This window comes from Loxodonta africana, chromosome 12, assembly GCF_030014295.1.
Source record: "Loxodonta africana isolate mLoxAfr1 chromosome 12, mLoxAfr1.hap2, whole genome shotgun sequence".
In the NCBI taxonomy this organism is placed as follows: Eukaryota; Metazoa; Chordata; class Mammalia; order Proboscidea; family Elephantidae; genus Loxodonta; species Loxodonta africana.
The window spans coordinates 10,501,317-10,521,771 of record NC_087353.1 but is presented as its reverse complement, the minus strand read 5'-3'; the positions used below and the strand labels follow the sequence as shown (position 1 = coordinate 10,521,771).

General features: G+C 42.4%; 1 protein-coding gene across 4 annotated transcripts in view; it reads left to right on the top strand.

Moving 5' to 3' along the window:
- Window positions 1-20,455, top strand: part of MYT1L (myelin transcription factor 1 like) — a 216,748-nt gene that overhangs the window by 184,366 nt on the left and 11,927 nt on the right. For all 4 annotated transcript variants that reach the window (XM_023550392.2, XM_003411868.3, XM_023550391.2 and 1 more), the window contains exon 18: window positions 11,261-11,352. In XM_023550392.2, the coding sequence (XP_023406160.1) occupies window positions 11,261-11,352 (92 nt within the window). The remainder of the gene's footprint in view (window positions 1-11,260; window positions 11,353-20,455) is intronic.

Genomic DNA, 20,455 nt, shown 5'->3' with positions numbered 1-20,455 from the left:
CAAGACGTGTTGCATCGGGCAAATCTGCTGCAAAAGACCTCATTAAAGTGTTAAAAAGCAAAGACATCACTTTGAGGACTACAGTGTGCCTGAACCAAGCCATGTTGCTTTCAATCACCTCATATGCATGCAAAAGCTAGATGATTAATAAGGAAGACTGAAGAAGGATTGATGCCTTTGAATTGTGTTGGCGAAGAATATCGAACATACCATGGACTGCCAAAAGAACGAACAAATCTGTCTTGGAAGAAGTACAACCAGAATGCTCCTTGGAAGCGAGGGTGGCCAGGCTACGTCTTACGTGGACATGTTATCAGGACAGGCCAGTCCCTGGAGAAGGAGAAGGACATCAGCTTCGTGTAGTAGAGGGTCCGAGAAAAAGAGGAAGACCCTCAACAAGATGGATTAATACACTGGCTACAACAATAAGCTCAAGCATAGAAATGATTGTGAGGATGGCGCCGGACTAGTCAGTTTTTCATTCTGTTGTACATAGGGACGCTATGAGTTGGAACCGAGTTGACCACACCTAACAACAACAATTAAATGCCTACTGATGTGAAACTCCAGGATAAACTCTAGGCCCAGCACCAGGTGCTGGGCTTGGCTATAGGTGTGGCAGAAAGGTCTACTTGGCACAGAGACTGTTCTGAAAACACTATTCTCTCTCCGGGACTCCAGAGCACACTGTTGGGCACTGGAATGCTTTTTTGGGGAAAAAAAACTGCAAACCCTGGCTCTTGGATTTAGAAGAGTCTACAGAGGCATCTCTTTGCACTGAGATAGGAACGGATCCGATAAAGAACCTGATGGAGGCATCCCTGGAGCTGAGAGGACCAGTCTTCTGCCCCCCTTCCCCACACAGCTACTGAAAGCCTAGAGTCCCTGGAAGCAAATGTAAAAACTGCTGCTCTGTTCAATAGGATAGCCTTGAGGTTAAATCCAGGAGCGGCTGTTACCAGCTACACTGCGTCAGTGTTTGCTTACTGATAACATAATAAATATTCAACCATCATGTCTAAATTAATGATATATATGAAAGCAAAAAACTCATTGCCATCAAGTCAATTTTAACTCATAGTGACCCTACAGGACAGAGAAGAACTGCCCCAGAGGGTTTTCAAGGAGCAGCTGGTGGATTTGAACTGCTGAACTTTTGGTTAGCAGCCAATCTCTTAGCCACTACACCACGAAGGCTGGTAATGGTAAAATAATAAGTAACATGATAGCAAAAATTAATGTAAAGAAAACGGCTTTGCATCTTGATGTCTTCAGTTGTATCTCCTAAGGGAGTATTGGATCATACTCCAAACTTGTCTGAGCCTTGTTTTCTACAAAACAGAGCTGATGGACGTCAAATTGAGGCCAACCCTCCTGCCTGTTGCGCATTAACCGTCCACTTCACTGGAGTCTCACGAGCAGGGTTATTTGTCGCTAAGTTTTCTCATTGTACACAGTTACTCTCTGGGCAGTGAACAGAATTTTCGTAATAACCCACAACCCTGCTTTCTCTCAGATCACCTATTTTCCTTCTCAGTGAACAATCGCCCCCAAAATATCGCTTTAACCATTTCCTTCCCCCCACCACCCTCTTTTACTTATTTAGGTATTTTCAGTTCTAATATACTCCAAAGAAAGTCCCTTTTAGGCTAAAGTCCTGATTGTTATTTTGGGACCTAAGATCTCCGTTTGAAACCCTTCTAAAGGCTTTGCCTGGATCCTTAATTTGGAATTCTACCTGCTGGCGCCTGGTGCCCGGTTGTCTGGAGCCCGAGGCTAGCTGGTGGGGCGATGGGTTAACTATTTGCTGCCCAGAACTTCCTAGCACTGCGATTCTGTGACTTTCCAAATCTAAGCTCAGAAACAACCCAGTTTTAATTAGAGAAGAGTTTTCCATCATACCCTGCTGGATCTTAATTTCAGAACTCCTCGCACCACCCTGAGACACTCAACTGGGGTTTCCTTCACCGGCAGGAGATGGATAAGCAGACTTTTTTTCATAAGAAATCTCACCCAGCTCTGCACCGCCCCCCCCACCCCCCAGCCCTCCAAGCTGCAGCCTGTGCAGAAAGCAAAGTTAGAGTTACCGCGAGCCCCCACTAGGTGGCAGTGCTTCTCTCCATGTAAGGGGAGTCTGGCAACCTGAGCAAAACTCTGTAGGCCGGGTCCCTCCAAGGAGATTTACTTCCAAATTTGACCCAACGCTGGCGACTTCGTCACGGGGTCGGAATGGAAGAAACGCAACACATGGATGTTTAAATAAAATGCATGATTCTTTGAGCCGGTCTTTACTTCCTAATTTAGTTTCCGAAACTCTAAGTTTAAAACTCGTTCAGTAATACTGTTGTCATGCCTAGCTGGCAGTTTTGTTAACCGAAACGAAGACAAGTAATATAAGACTGTCATCAAATTTGGTACCGAATCTCAGCTTGGGGTCCAGGAATCTGCATTTTAAATAGCTTCTAGATCATTCCGGGCAAATTCAGGTTAAAGAAGCACTGCTCTAGTTACCTACGGATATACTTAATTTGATTTACTTCTGCTAGATTTTACTTTATTGAACATTTCTCTCCATTATTTTCTATCCATGCAGTGAATTATAACTTAATTCTGACTATTTTATTTGCAAAGTAGGAGAATTCTGGATGGAGAGAGAACGAATGTATGTGACTATTTAAATACACACACAAAGGACGGTTTTTTTAAAGCGAATCATACAGGAATACGGTTTTTCAAAAAAGGATAAAATGAGCATCCGGCTTTGCTGCTAGTATCTATTCCAGGGGCTCCCCTTTCAGTGGACGCCACTTTGTGACTTCCAGTATTTAAGTAGCAAATGCCAACAGAGTGAAATCAGAGATAAAGTAACAGTTGCTCTTTTTAGCAAATAGTGGACACGGTGACCGTGGTGCCCTAATTCATAGGTAACTGCCCTTTTCCACTCAAAGTTGCTGATACAAAAGGTGATCAGGTCATAGCAGAGAACCCCTCTGGGAGAAGGACCTTCAGAGGCCACCTGGTCACTCACTTTCTTTTGGAAAATGAAGAACTTGGGGCCCTGAATGGTGTGGTGCTGTGCCGGCTGGAACTAAAGAGCAGGTCTCCAGCCTCCCTCACGGTGCTGTCCCTCAGCAGCCTGGTATGATTGAAAGCAAAGACCTATGACAAGAACAGAGCGGGTGATCAAGGTTCCCATGAAATCAATTAAATGAACAAAACATGGCACTGTGCACGTTTTTGGTTCATGAGCCTTAGTCTTGGCGCCTCTCTGAACAGTGGTTTTTGGCTGCTGCTTTCAGATTGTGAGACTATTAGATGGGAAATGTCCTTGGCTTCTCCTCACACAGCACCTCCTCCCTATCAGGCCATATTCCCTGGTTGGCTTCACAACATGGATTGAGAACCAGAGACGGAAGTGAAAATGATACGGGGTGGTAGGTGCTGAGACAGATTTCTCCTCCCCCCTCTCTCCTGAGGGAGGCTTACCTGGGCCTGAAGCTTCTCAAGACACCAGCATGTATGAGGGCAGAGTTATGCCCCTAAGCCCATAGAATTGCCCTAACACGACAGAACTGGAGTTAGGTTTTATCCGATTTGGCCATGTGCTTCTAGAGTTCGTTCTGTAATGGACAATGCTTAGTCAAGAATCATTGTTTGCTTGGGTCCACCAAAAACAATCCAAGTTGGAAAATACTTAACTGATACATTAGTAATGGATGGTGCTGAGTTATTACCAGAGGACTTTAACCTTTGAAGCCTCAGTTTTGTCTTTTTTTATTTTTCAAGAAAAATAAATATAAGTACCTTGCCCACCCTAGTAAGATATATTGTAAGGATTAAAGGAAGTAATGCACAGGAAAACATGGCGCAGTCTTCCATCTATACTGGGGCCACATTCATGTGTCGTGTGTGCACGTACGGAATCACGCAAGGAACTTGACCTAAGGCTCAGAGACAGCATGGAAAACTTGGAAGCCTGTCAGAGACAAGCAAAGAAAGCTGAAAAGATAATATATGAGGAAAAGTAGAGGTGGGCCAAGAAATTCTGGAAAGGCTGGCTTGGACAACTATGTCTCATGTCTGGGGCCAGTAGTGAGTGTGCTTAGGGACAGAGAAGGGAGGCAAGAGGATGTGATTATGTGGATTCAAAAGACATAATATAAATGAAAGGGCCAACACCTGTGTGTACTTTCTCTGCTTTTCTTCCTCAGTGTTAGAACAAGAATGCACCTAGAAACATTGAATTCTCTGTTTTCTAACCATTCTTAGCCAAGAAGTCCCTCCTTCATTCATTATTTTATTCATACAACAAAGGTGTATTAAGTATTCACTGTGGAAACCCTGGTGCCATAGTGGTTAAGTGCTACGGCTGCTAACCAAAGGGTCAGCAGTTCAAATCCACCAGGCGCTCCTTGGAAACGCTGTGTGGCAGTTCAACTCTCTCATATAGGGTCACTATGAGTCGGAATCTACTCAACGGCACTGGGTTTGGTTTGGTTTTTGGTTTATGTTCCAGGTGAAGTCCCTGGGTGATGCAAACAGTTAGGGTTGGTACTTTGAGTCCTCCCAGAGGCACCTCAGAAGAAAAACCTGACGATTTACTTTAGAAAAATCTGGCACTAAAAACCCTATGAGCATAGTTCTCCTTCGACACGTTTGGACTCACCATAAATCAGAATCTACTCAAAGGCAACTGGGGTGCGTGTGGTGTATGTCCCAGGCATTGTCTGAGATACTGGGCATAGGGTAAAAATATACATATAGATAGATTTGGTCCCTGCCCTCGCAAAGCTTACAGTTTAATAGAGGAGAAAGTTATTAACTAAGTAAACAAGCTGCCTGTCCTTATGAACTGTAACCAGCACTTCCAGTACAGGGCAAACAAGAGACGGCTGTGACAGTGAATAAGAATGAGGGGGTGAGACAGGACCAACAATGATGACGGACCTGCTTAGAGGGGGTGGTTAGCGGAGGTTTTCCCACAAGGGGACATTCCCACTGGGCAAACCCAAGCTCATGATTGTCAGTTGTCACAGAGCCCAGCTCCGTGGAAGCTGACAGAGTGGAGCTGGACGCTAGGTCTCAACCGTGCCCAGAGAGCCAGGTTTATGTATGCCCCTGAGTTCATCTCGTGTGAGACTCTACAGAACGAATCTTCCCAGGAGACAGGTCAGTGAGCAGATTCGGGCATGGCTATCATGATATTTGCCTATCTTTGTTGCTGTTTAATATTTTTTTTCTATATCCAATCTTCAAAACATCTCTGTGAGGCAAGACTATTTTTACCCCCAATTTACAAACTAAGGAGTCCTGGTGGCACAGTGGTTAAGATGTCAGCTTCTAACCAAAAGGTTGGCAGTTCGAATCCACCGGCTGCTCCTTTGAAACCATCTGGGGCAGTTCTACCCTGTCCTATAGGGTCGCTACAAGTCAGAATCGACTCAGTGGCAATGGGTTAGGTTTTGGGTTACAAACTAAAACACTAGAGCTTAGGGAGGGTCATGTTGTTAGGTGCCATCAAGCCAGCTCCAACTCATAGCAACCTTATGTACAACAGAACAAAACACTGCCTGGTCCTGCACCATCCTCACAATCGTTGCTATGTTGAGCCCATTGTCGCAGCCATTGTGTCAATCCATCTCCTCGAGGGTCTTAATTTTTTTTTTTTTTTCTGCTGACCCTCTACTTTACTAAGCGTGATGTCTTTCACCAGGATTTGGTCCCTCCTGATAACACGTCCATAGTAAGTGAGACAAAGTCTTGTCATCCTCACTTCTGAGGAGCATTCTGGTTGTATGTCCTCCAAGACAGATTTGTTCATTCTCCTGGGTGTCCAAACAATGAGTAAATAGGCAAATTAGGATTTAAGCAGATATCCTCTGACTCCAGGTCTCATCCTCTACATATTTTCTGAAGTTCCTATGTTTTAAATAAAGTGATGCTCTAAGAACGGAGCACTGAGCAAGGAGACAGAGAAACAAGGTACTATGCTTGGCTCCGCTGTTAACTAGCTGTTGTTCTGGTTTAATAATCTCTGCCATGCCTGCCTCAACAATTTGGCAAACATTTAAACTCTAGTGTAGGGGAAAGAATATGGGGCCCACCCCAAAGACTTTAGAGTCTGGCGAAGGGACTTACATTGAAAACATCCTTTAAAAGTTCTCTAGCAAGACTTACAAAAGAGGAAAGGCATAGAAAGCTATGCAGACACAAAGAGCTTGAAGTCTGGGAAAAGGGGAAACTGAGGCTCATAAAAGCAGCATCTCGAAGAAAAATTGAGTTGTTTGTTTTTTAATTGTGGTGGAAATATACACAGCAAAACATATAGCAATTCAGGAACTCCTACATGCACAATTCAGTGGCACTGATTACCTTCTTCAGCTTGTGTAACTGTGGCCATTCTCCTTTTCCAGCTTATTCTACCATCATTACCAGAAACTCAACGCTCCCTAAACAAAAACTCCCCTCTTCCCCCCTTCCTTCCACTCCTGGTAACCCCTAAAAATGAAGTTTTTAACTAGGCTGTCTAGATTACATAGAGTTGGTCTTTTTTTATTTTCTATTTATATGTAGTTTTACTAAAATTCAATCACCAAATGTTTCTGTAACACCTATAGGTACCCGGCAATGTGCTAGGCATTCTGATGGACAGCGTTAAAGAGATTAGAATCTAGTTGATTGGCTACATGAAAAGATAAATGAAAATGCAAAATCGTAGATGTCAAATGAGAGCTACACCCAAGGAGAGTCCTAGGACGTACAAGGAAGAAGACTTCACAGGAGGTTCAGGCCGGGGAGGTTTCCTGGAGGAGGATGGGTTCTCTTTTATATACAGAAGTGTGAAGAAGAGTTGGGAGGTAAAAATGGACCAGGCAGGGGCAGACTAACTAGTAAGCAAGGTACACACAGGCTTAGTTGTGTTTATTTACTAATCTGTAGTGCACAATTTAACATTGGTTTCACCACGCAGGTGAAATTATGCATTACAGATTACTAAATCAGCACAAATAAGCCCGTGCATACCTTGCTTATTGGGTAATCCATCTCTGGGATGGGGGCAGGAACAGGGAAAACAAATACAAGCAGTGAGCATTGTGGGCATTTGCCAGATTGCTGGTAGGTAAGAGTAGTGTCATGGATTGAATTGTGTCCCCCCAAAATAAGCGTCAACTTTGCTAGGCCGTGATTCCTAGTATTGTGTGGTTGTCCTCCATTTTGTGATCTAATTACATGTGATCTGTAGGGACCAGTCACTGAAGAAGGACACCATGCTTGGTAAAGTAGAGGGTCAGCAAAAAAGAGAAAGACCCTCAACGAGATGGATAGATACAGTGGCTGCAACAATACGCTCAAGCATAACAATCGTAAGAATGGCACAGGACAGGACAGTGTTTCATTCTATTGTACACAGGGTCCTTACAAGTTGGAACTGACTGGATGGCACCTAGCAACAACAACAACAATTTTTCTAGGCATTGTAAATCCTAATCTCTGCTTGTGGTTAATGAGGCAAGATTAGGTTATGTTAAAGAGGATTAGGGTGGGATGCAACACCCTTACTCAGGTCATAGCCCTGATCCTATGTAAGGGGAGTTCCCCTGGGGCATGGCCTGCATCACCTTTTACCTTACAAGAGATAAAAGGAGAGAGAAGTGAGCCAAGAGATAGGGACCTCATGCCACCAAGGAAGAAGCCCTGGGGTGGAGCGCATCCTTTGGAGCCGAGGTCCCTGCACTGAGAAGATCCTGGATCGGGGAAGATTGATGACAAGGACCTTCCCCCAGAGTCGACAGAGAGAGAAAGTCTTCCCCTGGAACTGTGCCCTGAATTTGGAGCTCTAGCCTCCTGGACTGTGAAAGAATAATTTTCTCTTTGTTAAAGCCATCCACTTGTGGCATTGTTGTTATAGCATCACTAGACAAGTAGTTTGGCTGAAGTAGAGAATAAGTACAGGAAGCAGTGGGAGGCAGGGACCCTGCCAGGTCAGGCAGAGCCTCTAGGAAATAACTTCAGCGTTTGGACACTGCCCTGTGAGAAGCCATTGAAAGCTTTTCCAGGGGGACTGAAGGGTAACTTTGTTAGAGCTGTGCTTTCAAGGGATTATTTCACAGTGGGATCTGGGATGAATTGGAGGGGAGAGAGACTAAGGTCAAGGATCCCAGTGAAGACATGATTACAGGAGTTGACATGGGTAGAATGGAATGGGATAGATTTAAGAGACAACTTCCATCTTTAAGAACAGCAGTGTCTCACCTCAGCATAGCCAGGTCAGGGAACATTCATTGCCTGCTGCTCTAAGTCAGGCACTGTGCTAATCACACGTTCGAATGGTGGAAATGCCAAGACAGGTCTTTGGGGGTGTCAGGGTTAACGGGTTTATAATTCTCATCCTGATATCCATACTGTTCACCTCTCCATCCAGTTTGAGGTGATTCGTAAGCACACATGGCCAGATCTTCTAGAAGCTGCAAATAAAAATGACCAGGGAGGTTTCGAACAAAGAGGATATGGGTTGACTTCCCCATATTTCCTGGAGAATTGTACCTGTGCGAGAGAGTTCTGCCTTTATAAGCGTTCTAGAATTGTTGTTGTTGTTCGTTGCCCTCCAGCCGATTCTGACCCGTGGTGATCCCGTGTGTACAGAGGAGAACTACACTCCATAAGGTTTTCAAGGCTATGACCTTTCAGAAGCAAATTGCCAGGTCTTACTTCCTAGGTGCCTCTGGGTGGATTTGAACTGCTAACCTTTCAGCTAGTAGTCTAGCACTTAACTATTTGTGTCACCCAGGGACCAGCAAAATTCATAACATCATGATCATGCACATTATGCCATAACCAATATTATAACACATATACAGACTGTAGCAGATTGTGTGAACATTTGTGTTTGCTCACTGACCAGGCTCCCAGTCAGGAAACAGCACTGTCTTTGTTCCAGCAATTCCAATCATGGGTAAGGGCCACAGCAGCGTTCCTACAACAGCATCCACCACGGGCCTCCCGCTGTTACGATCCACCACGGGCCTCCCGCTGTTACGCTCAGCCTGGATCTTTTCTCCACGCTAAGACCCAGTGCGGCTGCAGCTGCATTTTTCTCTCTTTGCCAGCACTAAAGAGTTTTCCTTTAATTTGGAAACGTGATAAAATGACGCTCGCTGTCCTTTGCTAGGACACTTCCTTCGTCCTCCAAGGTCCCCGGCACTTGCCATACAAGAGCATGTTGTTATACTGTTCTCATTACCTTCACCCTCACCTGGACCTCTCACCCACCAGTCCGTGCCATTGGTTCCGAACGGTCTATGCAGTCGATAGAAATAGACCTTTAAATAGCTTGTCTATTTAGTATAAAATGGGTTTATATAGATTTATTCTTTCAAAAATATAGAGAACCTGTTCTATTCCAAGCACCATTCCAACATAGCAGTGGATAAAAAATATGTATATATTTGAAAACCCTATCCTCATAGCTGTACATTCTTATTAAACCTCACAAGCATTTTCACAGAGATGTTTTATTTTTTCTCATCAACCGCTGCTTGGAAATGCTATGGGACTGTTCTACTCTGTCCTATAGGGTCGCTATGAGTTGAAATCGAGTTGACCGCAATGGGTTTGGTTGTGTTTTTTTGTTTGTTTGTTTGCTTTGTTTAGTTGTTGCACAGGTGCTAATCTAGAAGCATAATAAGAAAATACAATTCACTACCACAAGGTTTTGGGAAATGCAACAAATATAATTATTTAACATTTTATGGATATTATAATATATCGGAAACCCTGGTGGCGTAGTGGTTAAGAGCTATGGCTGCTAACCAAAAGTTTGAATCTACCAGATGCTCCTTGGAAACCGTATAGGGCAGTTCTACTCCATTCCTTAGGGTCGCTATGAGTCAGAATTGACTCAATGGCAATGGGTTTTGTTTTTTTTTTTTTTCATAGTACAGTTACATTAAAAAGACAACTTAGACCTTCAGTGTAAATTACAAAGAACAGTAAAAATACTGCTTATACAAAGATAGATTTTACCCAAAAACATCTGCTAAGAAAAATTTTTCTGAAGAGATATTTTAAAAACCTCATTATATATGATTATATATACCTATATATATATAAAAAGAAGACCTTTCTAATAATTACCTAACCTATTTATACTACCACTGAGTGTTAGATGGATATAGATAGATCCCTAATACACCATTATATAAGTATATATGTATAATTTATTTTACCCTTATATGAAGTGTTTTGTGAACTCTGTCCATAAGTAGAGTAACAGTCTACCTCTCCAAATTCTGGGCTTCTGGTAAACCCAGTTCTTCAGAACGTAGCCATGAACCCTGCCATGAGACAGGAAAGACCCCTAATACACTGAGATCGTTGTCACAAAGCCCATGCACTTGATGCCATAAAAGAGGCGCTCAGGATAAATGACCCACTGTCTTCAACAAATTGATGTCCAGAAAGAAAACAAAGACAGAGGAATCATTAGCTTAAAAGACCCTTAACAGGTATATCCACCAAACGCTAAGTGAAGATCTAGTTTGGATCCTGCACTGAACAAACCAGCTGCTGAAAAGTTATGAGACAATTGGGGAAATTTGAAGACAGACTGTATATTTGATGATATTAACAAATTAGTTTTAAAAACTTAGGCAAGATAATGAGGCTTTGCTTATGTTTTTACATATGAGATTTATTTCTAAGTAATCTATTAGGGGAATTGTGAGGGGAGATAGTTGAAATAAGATTTTCCATGATGAGTTCATTATTCTCTTCTCTACTTTTATATAAATTTCAAATTGTTTTAAATTCAACCTTTGTGTAAGTTTGATATTTTCCATAATAAAATAGTTTTTTAAAGCAATATATTCACATCATAAAATTCCAAATAGCTCTAGAAGGTCTACAATGAAAAGTACATCTCCCTCCCACCTCAGCATCCCGTGTCCTCTGACCTCATCCCAAGAGGCAACCTGCAGTCATTATCTTATGTATCGGCCCACAAAATGTATACGAGTATACAAACATAAACATTACACACCCACACACATCCTTTCATCTTGTATGTATAGATAACTGGGCATACTTATATGTTGGTCTTTCCATTTTGGTTTTTCCCATTTTCAGATAGTCTTTCATGGGCTACTGGCCTAAGAAGATAATGTTGTAGTGGCACTTTGTTTGCGACCATTTTCTCTGCTGGACTTTGGGGCTCTCCTGAGACTTGTGACTAACAGGCCATTTTGTTTCTTGTTGTCCCCAGTTTGTCAGGATGCCCCAGGGCGACATCAGCAATGAAGAAAGCAAAGCTGTCTGGAGAGCAGATGCTAACCATCAAACAGCGGGCCAGTAACGGTAACCACGCTCTCTTCACATCTTTTCATTTCATCTACAGATCAGAAATAAGCCCACAATTACATAATATAACCCCAGTTCTTGTATCCTTTAATTATACCAGGACTGAGGACAGTTACACTCTAATTTTCTTAGAAAGCAGAAGGAGAAATAACTCTGGTCATATCTGTAGAGCTAATCAACTTAGTTTTCAGAACTCAGTCTTTCCAAAAGTCATCTCCTAGACTTTACTTGTCCCCAGCATCACACACCTAAAGTCGAAAGAGTGTAGGACATTAGGAGACTTGCACCCCAAGAAGCGTGGGACAGACATCACTTCCTTTGCCTCTTCTCTGCTCAGGTCCTCAGGCCTTCTCGGCTTGTGCCTTAAGAGTTGTTACTAGTTGCTGTGGGTCAGATCTGACTCATGCGGCCTTATGTATAACAGAAGAAAACGGTGCCCTGTCCTTCACCTTCTTTTAAATTCAACTTTTGTGTAAGTTTAATGTTTTCCATAATAAACTAATTTTATTTGATATGTTTGAGCCCATTGTTTTGGCTGTTGTGTCAATCCATCTCACTGAGGGTTTCCCTCTTTTTCACTGACCCTTTACTTTACCAAACATGATGTCCTTTTCTAGCAATTGGCCTTTCCTGATGACATGTCCAAGGTAAGGGAGCCAAGGTCTTACCATCTTCACTCTAAGAAGCATCCTGAACCTTCTCAACTAGACGAGCAAAATAAGAGGAGCATTCGGCTGCACAACAGTAAAAGAATGGCAACACCTTTCCTCTCTTTCATTCCTTCCCTCGTTTCACTCTCAGCTTGTCCAGCTGCCTGAAGGATTTTCTTGAATCTGCCTGTAAGGTCCATTTCCCACTAAGTGTCTGTTGCTACCAGCCAGCATTAGTGTATAAAGCTCTATAGAGGCCTCAGGAGAAGCATGAAGGAGGAAGAAAAGCTGCTTAAGTCCCATTCTTCTCATATTGACTATGTTGCCCTTATAAACATTTTACCTTGAAACTCATCAGCAAACTTGTCACGTTTTTAGGGAAGTTCATCATTCACTTCTCCCCCTCTAAAGAAGATTGTAATGAAGAATAGGGCTTAAGTGAAATTGGATTTACCATGAAACTAATGAAACAGAAGCTTCTGGGCCCCTCACTTGCAAGGTCCATACCTAAGTTTGTATTCTTAACGGGAACACCAAGAGTATATACTCTTCAAACCCCACAAAATCTGGGTCATTCCAGGGCTGAAGGCTCTTCAATCCACCAAAAATATATGCATCCTACAAAGTGGTCCTGAGGAAGAACTACTGATGCCCCAAACTGTAGCATTTCTCAAGGGTTCGCTCTTCCCCCATGTAATCAACTTACAATAAGACTGAATCTGAATAGCACCGTAATCTACTGGTAAATGAAATTTCGGGGCTACAGTCAAGAGAGTGTTCCGTCTGCCACTTAACCATCCATCTGGAATCCTGAGTACAGCATGAGAAACAACTGCCCTAACTGAGCATGCACCTGCCTGCAAAAGTGTGGCCTCTGTCAGTGGCAAGCTCAAAATATTCCTTAGTAAGTGGACAATGAGTTTACCAGAAGAATAAGATACATGATATTCCTGTGAGCCTAGCATTTTTTCTCACTACAGGTTTACTTCTGTTTAACACACAATTAGGTGCTATAGAGATGGACATTAATTAGACAGTCCCTGCCTTCCTGGGTGGTGCAAACAGTGAATGAATTTGGCAGCTAACTGCAAGGCTGGAGGCTTGAGTGCACTAGAGGTGCCACAAGAAAGATCAGAAATCTACTTCCAGAAAATCAGCCAGTGAAAACCTTATGGTGCGTAGTGCTACTCTCACCATAGGGTCACCATGAGTCACAGTTGACTCAGTGGCAATGGGTTGGCCTTCAAGAAGTCTTCAGATCAGCCTGTATGATCTCTCCCTGGAGTAGCAAATGACCATCATAAGGAACTCAATTTTAAGACTCCAGGATAACGAGTGTCTACTTCTCTCTCAGTCATTAAGGTGCAACATTCATTGCCAGAAGGGAAACACCCACTGCGCTCCAACTGTGTGCCAGGCACTTTCCAAAATACCTTCCATGACATTTACACTCAAATAGCCCTGCTGTGAAAGCAGAAATTCTTAATAAATCGATCTGAGTATATGGCAAATTTTATTACTCATTAATAAAGAAAATAATAGTTAGGTGGCATTGCATTTTCAAAAAGAGAGGAAGGAAGAAAGAAAGGAAGGAAGGAAGAAAAAGAAAGAAGGAAGGAAGGGAGGGAGGAAGGAAGGAAAGAAGGAAGAAAAGAAAGAAAGGAAGGAAGAGAAAGAAAGAAAATCAGGAGAGAACAGATTGCATATAGTAAAGGAGGAAATGTTTATACCTGTGTCTGGTCTACCACAGGCAAACGGTGAACAATTTCACAGAGCTGTTGGCCTGGCAAAGCCATCAAATTGCCATCCCTTTATCAATTGGCATGAGTTAACACTTAGAACATCAAAAATTCAGAACCTATAATTTCTGTAATTCCAGACACTAACTGTTAATCAGAAAAAAAAAAGGTATTGTATCAGAGAGGTTAAAACAAACAATTAGACTGTGGCTTTTAATTAGAGGAACCAAGCAACAGGGTTTCATCTCTAGCAAGGAACCAGTTAACACACAGATACTAGATGGTCACGTGGGCTCGTCAGCTGGACACAGCTCCTACTGCTTCTTGGGCCACTATTCAGTAATTTTTCTGGCGTTTAATCCAAGTCACTGGACACAGTTTGATTAATTCTAAGTTTTAGGACAATTTTTTTTTACAGATGGAAAAGTCCAAGGCCATTCAGAAGATGAAGCTGCCAGGATTCAAACCCAGATCTTTAAAAATTCAGAGCCCATGCTGGAAGCCTGGAGCTTCGTTCCAATTTTGCTAGAGTCCGTCCTGACACCACTTGTACAAAGACCAGAGACATTTATTACTAAACTCTAAAGGATACTTCTTTTAGTGGAAAAGCTGTGATAGAGGATATAGAGAATTGTGTGTCATCTCCATGTTGTTAATTCAAGGCCACAGACAACAAGAACGTCGCTACTGCTCTTCAGAGTAGAGAAGCACAAATATTCCATTGTCCACTGTAACTACCGTTGTTTTGAGTTGCTGTCGGGTCAGCTCTGACTCGTGGTAATCATATGCATAATAGAAGGAAAGGTTGCCTGCCGCTGTGCCATCTTCATGATTGCTGGTGTGTCGGTATGTTTCAGTCTATTGCTGTGGCTGTTGCATAGTACCTTTCAACCTAGAGGGCTCATCTTCCAGCACTGGATCAGACAATATTCTTTCGTGATCCATAAGGTTTATCAGTAGATCACCAGGCCTTTCTTCCTAGTCTGTTTTATTCTGGAAGCTCCATTGTAACTTGTCCACCATAGATGACCCTGCCGTATTTGAAGTATCAGTGGCAGTAGCTTTCCTAGAAACATGCAAGTTATTGCAGGACAACAAACTGACAGATGGGTGGTGGACTGTATCCTTAAAAGTCAATAGACTTGCTTTTATGTTGGCAATGAATATTGAATAGACCACGGACTGCCAGAAGAATGAACAAATCTGTCTTAGACGAAGTACAACCAGAATGCTCCTTAGAAGCAAGGATGGCGAGACTGCGTCTCACATACTTTGGACATGTTGTCAGGAGGAACCAGTCCCTGGAGAAGAACATCAACGAGACAGATTGACATAGTGGCTACAACAATGGGCTCAAACCGCAACAATTGTGAGGATGGTGCAGGACCACGCGGTGCTTCGTTCTGTTGTACATGGGGTCGCTATCCGTGGGAATGAACTCGAGGTCACCTGACGACAACAACAGCTATAAATGTGGAAAAGATGATCTCTTTTTCTTTCTCTCTTTTTTTTTTATTGTGTCCTAAGTGAAAGTTTACAATTCATTTTCTCATACAAAACCTTATACCCACATTGTTATTTGGCCCTAGTTGCTCTCCCTACAATGTGACAGCACACTCCTCCTCTCCACCCTGTATTTCCCATGTCCATTCAGCCAGCTCCTGTCCCCCTCTGCCTTCTCAACTTGCCTCCAGACAGGAGCTGCCCACTTAGTCTCATATGTATACTTGAGCCAAGAAACTCACTCCTCACCAGTATCATTTTCTATCTTACAGTCCAGTCTAATCTTTGAAGAGTTGGCTTCTGGAATGGTTTCAGTTTTGGGCTAACAAAGAGTCCTGGGACCACGACCTCTGGGTCTCTTTCTTTTATCAAGTATCATGAATGCAAAATCTTACTTGAAGTCACTTTCATGCCCTCATATGTAACAAATGAGTCAGAAACACCCCTCTCCTGCAGTTCCCCCAGTTTAGAGTACTAAGCAGCCTCAAGGAGCTTGATTAGGATTAACTGCACCATTAAGTTGCTAACGCTAACTTGGGCAAGTCCTTGTCTTTGGATTTTAGCTTTTTCTCTCAAGCATTTATCTGAAAAGGGAGAGAAGTATTTTAAACGTCCTTGAATATCCCTTCTGGCTCTAAATTTTTTTTTTTTTTTTTTAACTTGGAAAAGTTTCTGTTCTCATCTCTTCCAACAAGATTATCATTATTTTCATGATCCCCCTGAATGATCTCATAGAATTAATTAGTACTCAGTTACATCCTGACAAAAAACCAAACCCATTGCCGTGGAGACAATTCTGACTCATAGTGACCCTATAGGACACAGTAGAACTGCCCCAAAGAGTTTCCAAGGAGCACCTGGTGGATTCCAACTGCCGACCTCTTGGTTAGCAGCTGTAGCACTTAACCACTATACCACCAGGGTTTCCGTATATCCTGACAGCCTAGTGTAACTTGAAGTTATCAGCAGTTACCTGTCCAAAATACCTTTGCAAAAGAAGTCTGTTTTAGGCCTGTTAACATCGTGCCTGAAGCAGTGGTCTCCCTGGCCTTCTTTTTTTGCCAAGGCTTTGGCAGAGAAGGATATGCGATAACACATTTTTTTTTTCTTTCCTTTATTGTTACGGAAGAAAGGAAGCCAAGGAAATGAGCTCTAAATTTAGTGAGCACTTCCAAGGCCAAGCACTGTGTTGGGGGCTTGGTGTATTTTATCACAGTTAATATCCCAACAACCTTGAAGACTAGGTACTGCTGTTTCCACTTTACCTGTGAGGAAAAGGAAACTCAAAGAGGTTAATTAATTTGATCAGGCCAAGGAACTAGTGAAGGTTACCAGTGTGGTCTAACTCTAAAGCTCTTCCCTTCCATATAAGAATGCTTATCTTTCAGGAGCTATCAAGACCTCCAAATAAATTAGTCTTCTTAGACCATGTGCGTTAATTTGACAAGACTGCTTCGTTTGTGACGTAAAAAAAAACTTGTTGCGATCAAGTTGATTCCGACTTGTTGCGACCCTACAGGACAGAGTAGAACTGCCCCAAGGTTTCCATGGCTGTAAATCTTTGCGGAAACAGACTGCCCCATCTTTCTCCTGTGGGGCGGCTGGTGGATTCAAACTGCCAACCTTTTGGTTAGCAGCTGTAGCTCTTAACCACTGTGCCACCGGGGCTCCTTTGTGACATCATGTTATATTTTGTTTTAGTTTAATGGACAGATTTTCTGGCATCTGAAATGTTATGAGGTGAAGGGCTCAACACTCCTGGGACTCAGGGATCAGTAGAGAAGTCAGACCAGGCACACTGCTGCCTCCTCAGACACATACAAAGGAATTTTCCAGGCAAACAAGCAAGCAAGGTGATTTCGTCTGAAATTCATTTTTGCTGCTTGCCTTATAATAATAATTCCGGTCCAGAAAGCAAGCAGCAAAAGCGTGAATGTAGGAGTAAATCACCTAGCTATTTGCATATCAGGAAGCACTGGTGGGTTCAAACAGCATGCTTTCAGCTTGGCAGCCAAGTGCTTATCTATTGTACCACCAGGGCTCCTACCTTATGAAATAGGTGCTATTATTATCCATCATTTTGTAATGCAGGAACTTAAGGCTTAGAGTCATTAAGAAAATTGCTCATTATTACAAAACTCTTAAGTAGAAGAATCTAAATTGAGATTCCAGGCTGGTCATGTTCCAAAACCCAGGCTCTTAACTCCTAACTTCTTATCATGACAGTCCAGAAATGCCTATGTACTTCAGAAAATTTCCCCAGGTCATGTGAGACCTAGCCACTGTTTCAATGTTGATTTTTCATGAAGGTTAAATAGAAAATAAGAATCATTAGAAACTGTTTTATACAAAATCAAAGTAAAGCAAAATGGCCCTCTAAGATTTAACCTACATTCAAGAAAGACCACATTCTCTTCTCCTAACTTTATCAAAGCTTTTCTAAATTTTAATTTGCAAGAGTCTAATCTCAAGATAAGAGGCATTGGTGTTTCGGTGGTAGGATTCTCTCTCAGCTTCCGTGCAGAAAACACGGGTTCTATTTTTGGACAATACAGGCTCAAGCATAGCCACTGCCCATCTGTCAGAGGAGGCTTGCGTGTTGCTAGGATGCTGCCAGGTTTCTGTGGAGCTTCCAGACTAAGATAGACTAGGAGGAAAGAGCTGGCGACCTACTTCTGAAAATCACAAATGAAAACTCTACGGATCACAGCGGTCTGAGCCGCAACCCTTCAGAGGGATGGTGCAGGACTGGGTGGCATTTCATTCCATTATGCGTGAAGTTGCCATGAGTCTAGGGGGACTTGAGAGCAGCTCACGACAACCCCAAGATAAAGATGTTGACATTTGTGGGTGTTTTAAATGCTTAACTGTTATATTAGTCACCGTTTACTGAGTGCCTCCTACATGCCAATTACGATTATTTAACTGGAATTTTTAGACACTATTTTTTCCACAGTTTTCTGAATTTTGTAATAAGAAAGCAGCATCCCATGTTCTTTCTTACTACTTTTAGGAGAAATGATAATGTTTTGGAAGCAACGTGATTCCTTTTTGCCAGGGCTGCTTACCTCTGTAGAATCAATTTCATTTCACTAAAACAAGACAAAACACAACCACCTAGAACGAATTTCATTTATCCCATTGTTTTCTCTTTTTCTTTGGCTTAAAAATCTAAGTGGAGAGAGCAGTGTCACATTAGTCTCTGCAGTATTTTTGGATGCTTTTATTCCATCGGTCTCAATAAGCTGCATCTACAAACTCCATCTACAAAGTTTAAAGAGGCATTTGCCCACCCTGAGCTCCCCTCAGAGGCCTTGACTGACATATTTTCCATTGATTTTAAATAAGGATTCCTTATTGTCCTTTGTGACCAATGGGAACAGCAATCACGTGTCATGGATTTTCAAGATTATTTGCATTTGCAGGAACCCTGGTGGCGCAGTGGTTAAGCACCTGGCTGCTAACCCAAAGGTCAGTGGTTCCAACCTACCAGCCTGTCTGCAAGATAAAGATGTGGCAGTCAGCTTCCATAAAGATTTACAACATAAGAAACCCTATGGGGCAGTCCCACTCTGTTATATGAGGTAGCTATGAGTCGGAATCAACTAGATGACAACGGTTTAGTTGTTTTTGTTTTTGTTTTTTTTTGTTTTTCTACTTGTAAAATTTCTGCTCTCCCCCCCTACCCCCACCGGAGTCCACTCAGCCATATGAGATCAAACGGCTAAAAATGAAAAGGAATGTGGATCTTTCGGATCTTGGTAACGTGAAGTTGTCAAGGATTTCATTTTACTTCAATCCACAATCAGCAGGCATGGAAGCAACAATCCAGAAATCAAATGAAGTATTGCATTGGGCAAATCTGTTGCAAAAGACCTCTTTAAAGTGTTGAAGAGCAAAGATGTCACTTTGAGGGCTAAGGCGCATCGGACTCAAGCCATGGTATTTTCAATCGCCTCACATGCATGCGAAAGTTGGACAATGAATAAGGAAGACGGAATAAAATTTCATGCCTTTGAATTATGGTGTTGGAGAAGAATATTGAATATACCATAGACTGCCAGAAGAACAAATGAATCTATCTTGGAAGACGTGCAACCAGAATGTTCCTTAGAAGCAAGGATGGCAAAACTTCATCTCATGTACTTTGGACACGTTATCAGGAGGGACCAGTCCTTGGAGAAGGACATCATGCTTGGTAAAGTAGAGAGTCAGCAAAAAAGAGGAAGACCCTCAATGAGATGAATTGACACAGTGGCTGCAACAATGGGCTCAAACATAGGAACAATTGTGAGGATGGTGCAGAACTGACCAGTGTTTCATTCTGTTGTATATACGGTCACTTTGAGCCTGAACCAATTTGGTGATATCTAACAACAACAACGTGATGTTGGCAGCTGTCAAACAGAGCTGCCAACTAAGTAGGATTGAAAATGTCCTTTGTAAATATAATAATGTAGCCCTTGTACCCAGATATGCAAAGACTGAATAGTCCATTCCACCACACTCAGCTGCTCATACCCAGTGGCAATCACCAGCCATATCGTTACTTTCTGTTAGGGTCACGTATATAATCAGAGACATAGCCGGCTGGATGGAGTCATTCCTGCAAAGCTATACAAATTGGTAATTTTGTGAGTTGATGTATTTTTTAATGTTCAAATGGAAGCACTTTTTTTTATCATTCAGGTGTCACATATTCAGAATCCTTTTGTGCCCACCTACCTAAAGTCTGTCACCGTCCCCCAGTCAGTCACATTCACATTAAACTGTTTCATTTTGGTAAAGAAGGTAGGCTAGTACTTAACACTCACAGGATTCTACCTTTGGTTACATCTGCTGTCTGTTTTCCAAACCAAAACATAAGCTCCCTGAGAGCGGACACAGGTGAGTGTTGTTGGCAGGTGTACCTACAGAGCCCAGCACATTCACAGAGTGAACGGTGAGAAAGTGAGTGAACACATGCGCCCATGAATAATGAAGGCGACAATAAGTAGCTGAGTTAGTAAAAAATCCTGGGCAAAGATGGTTTCTGTCCAATGCAAAAGGGTCAGGTCCTTAAGATCCTAATTATTCCTAGGGAGTTTTAACCTTTCAATGCCTATGTGTTTTGTGCCCTCAATTGATTTTTTTTTTTTTTTTTGAAGTACCTAAATTGGGGGTGAAGAGATGTGGGAATAGAAAGCCACACAAGTTGCAAATCTTTTT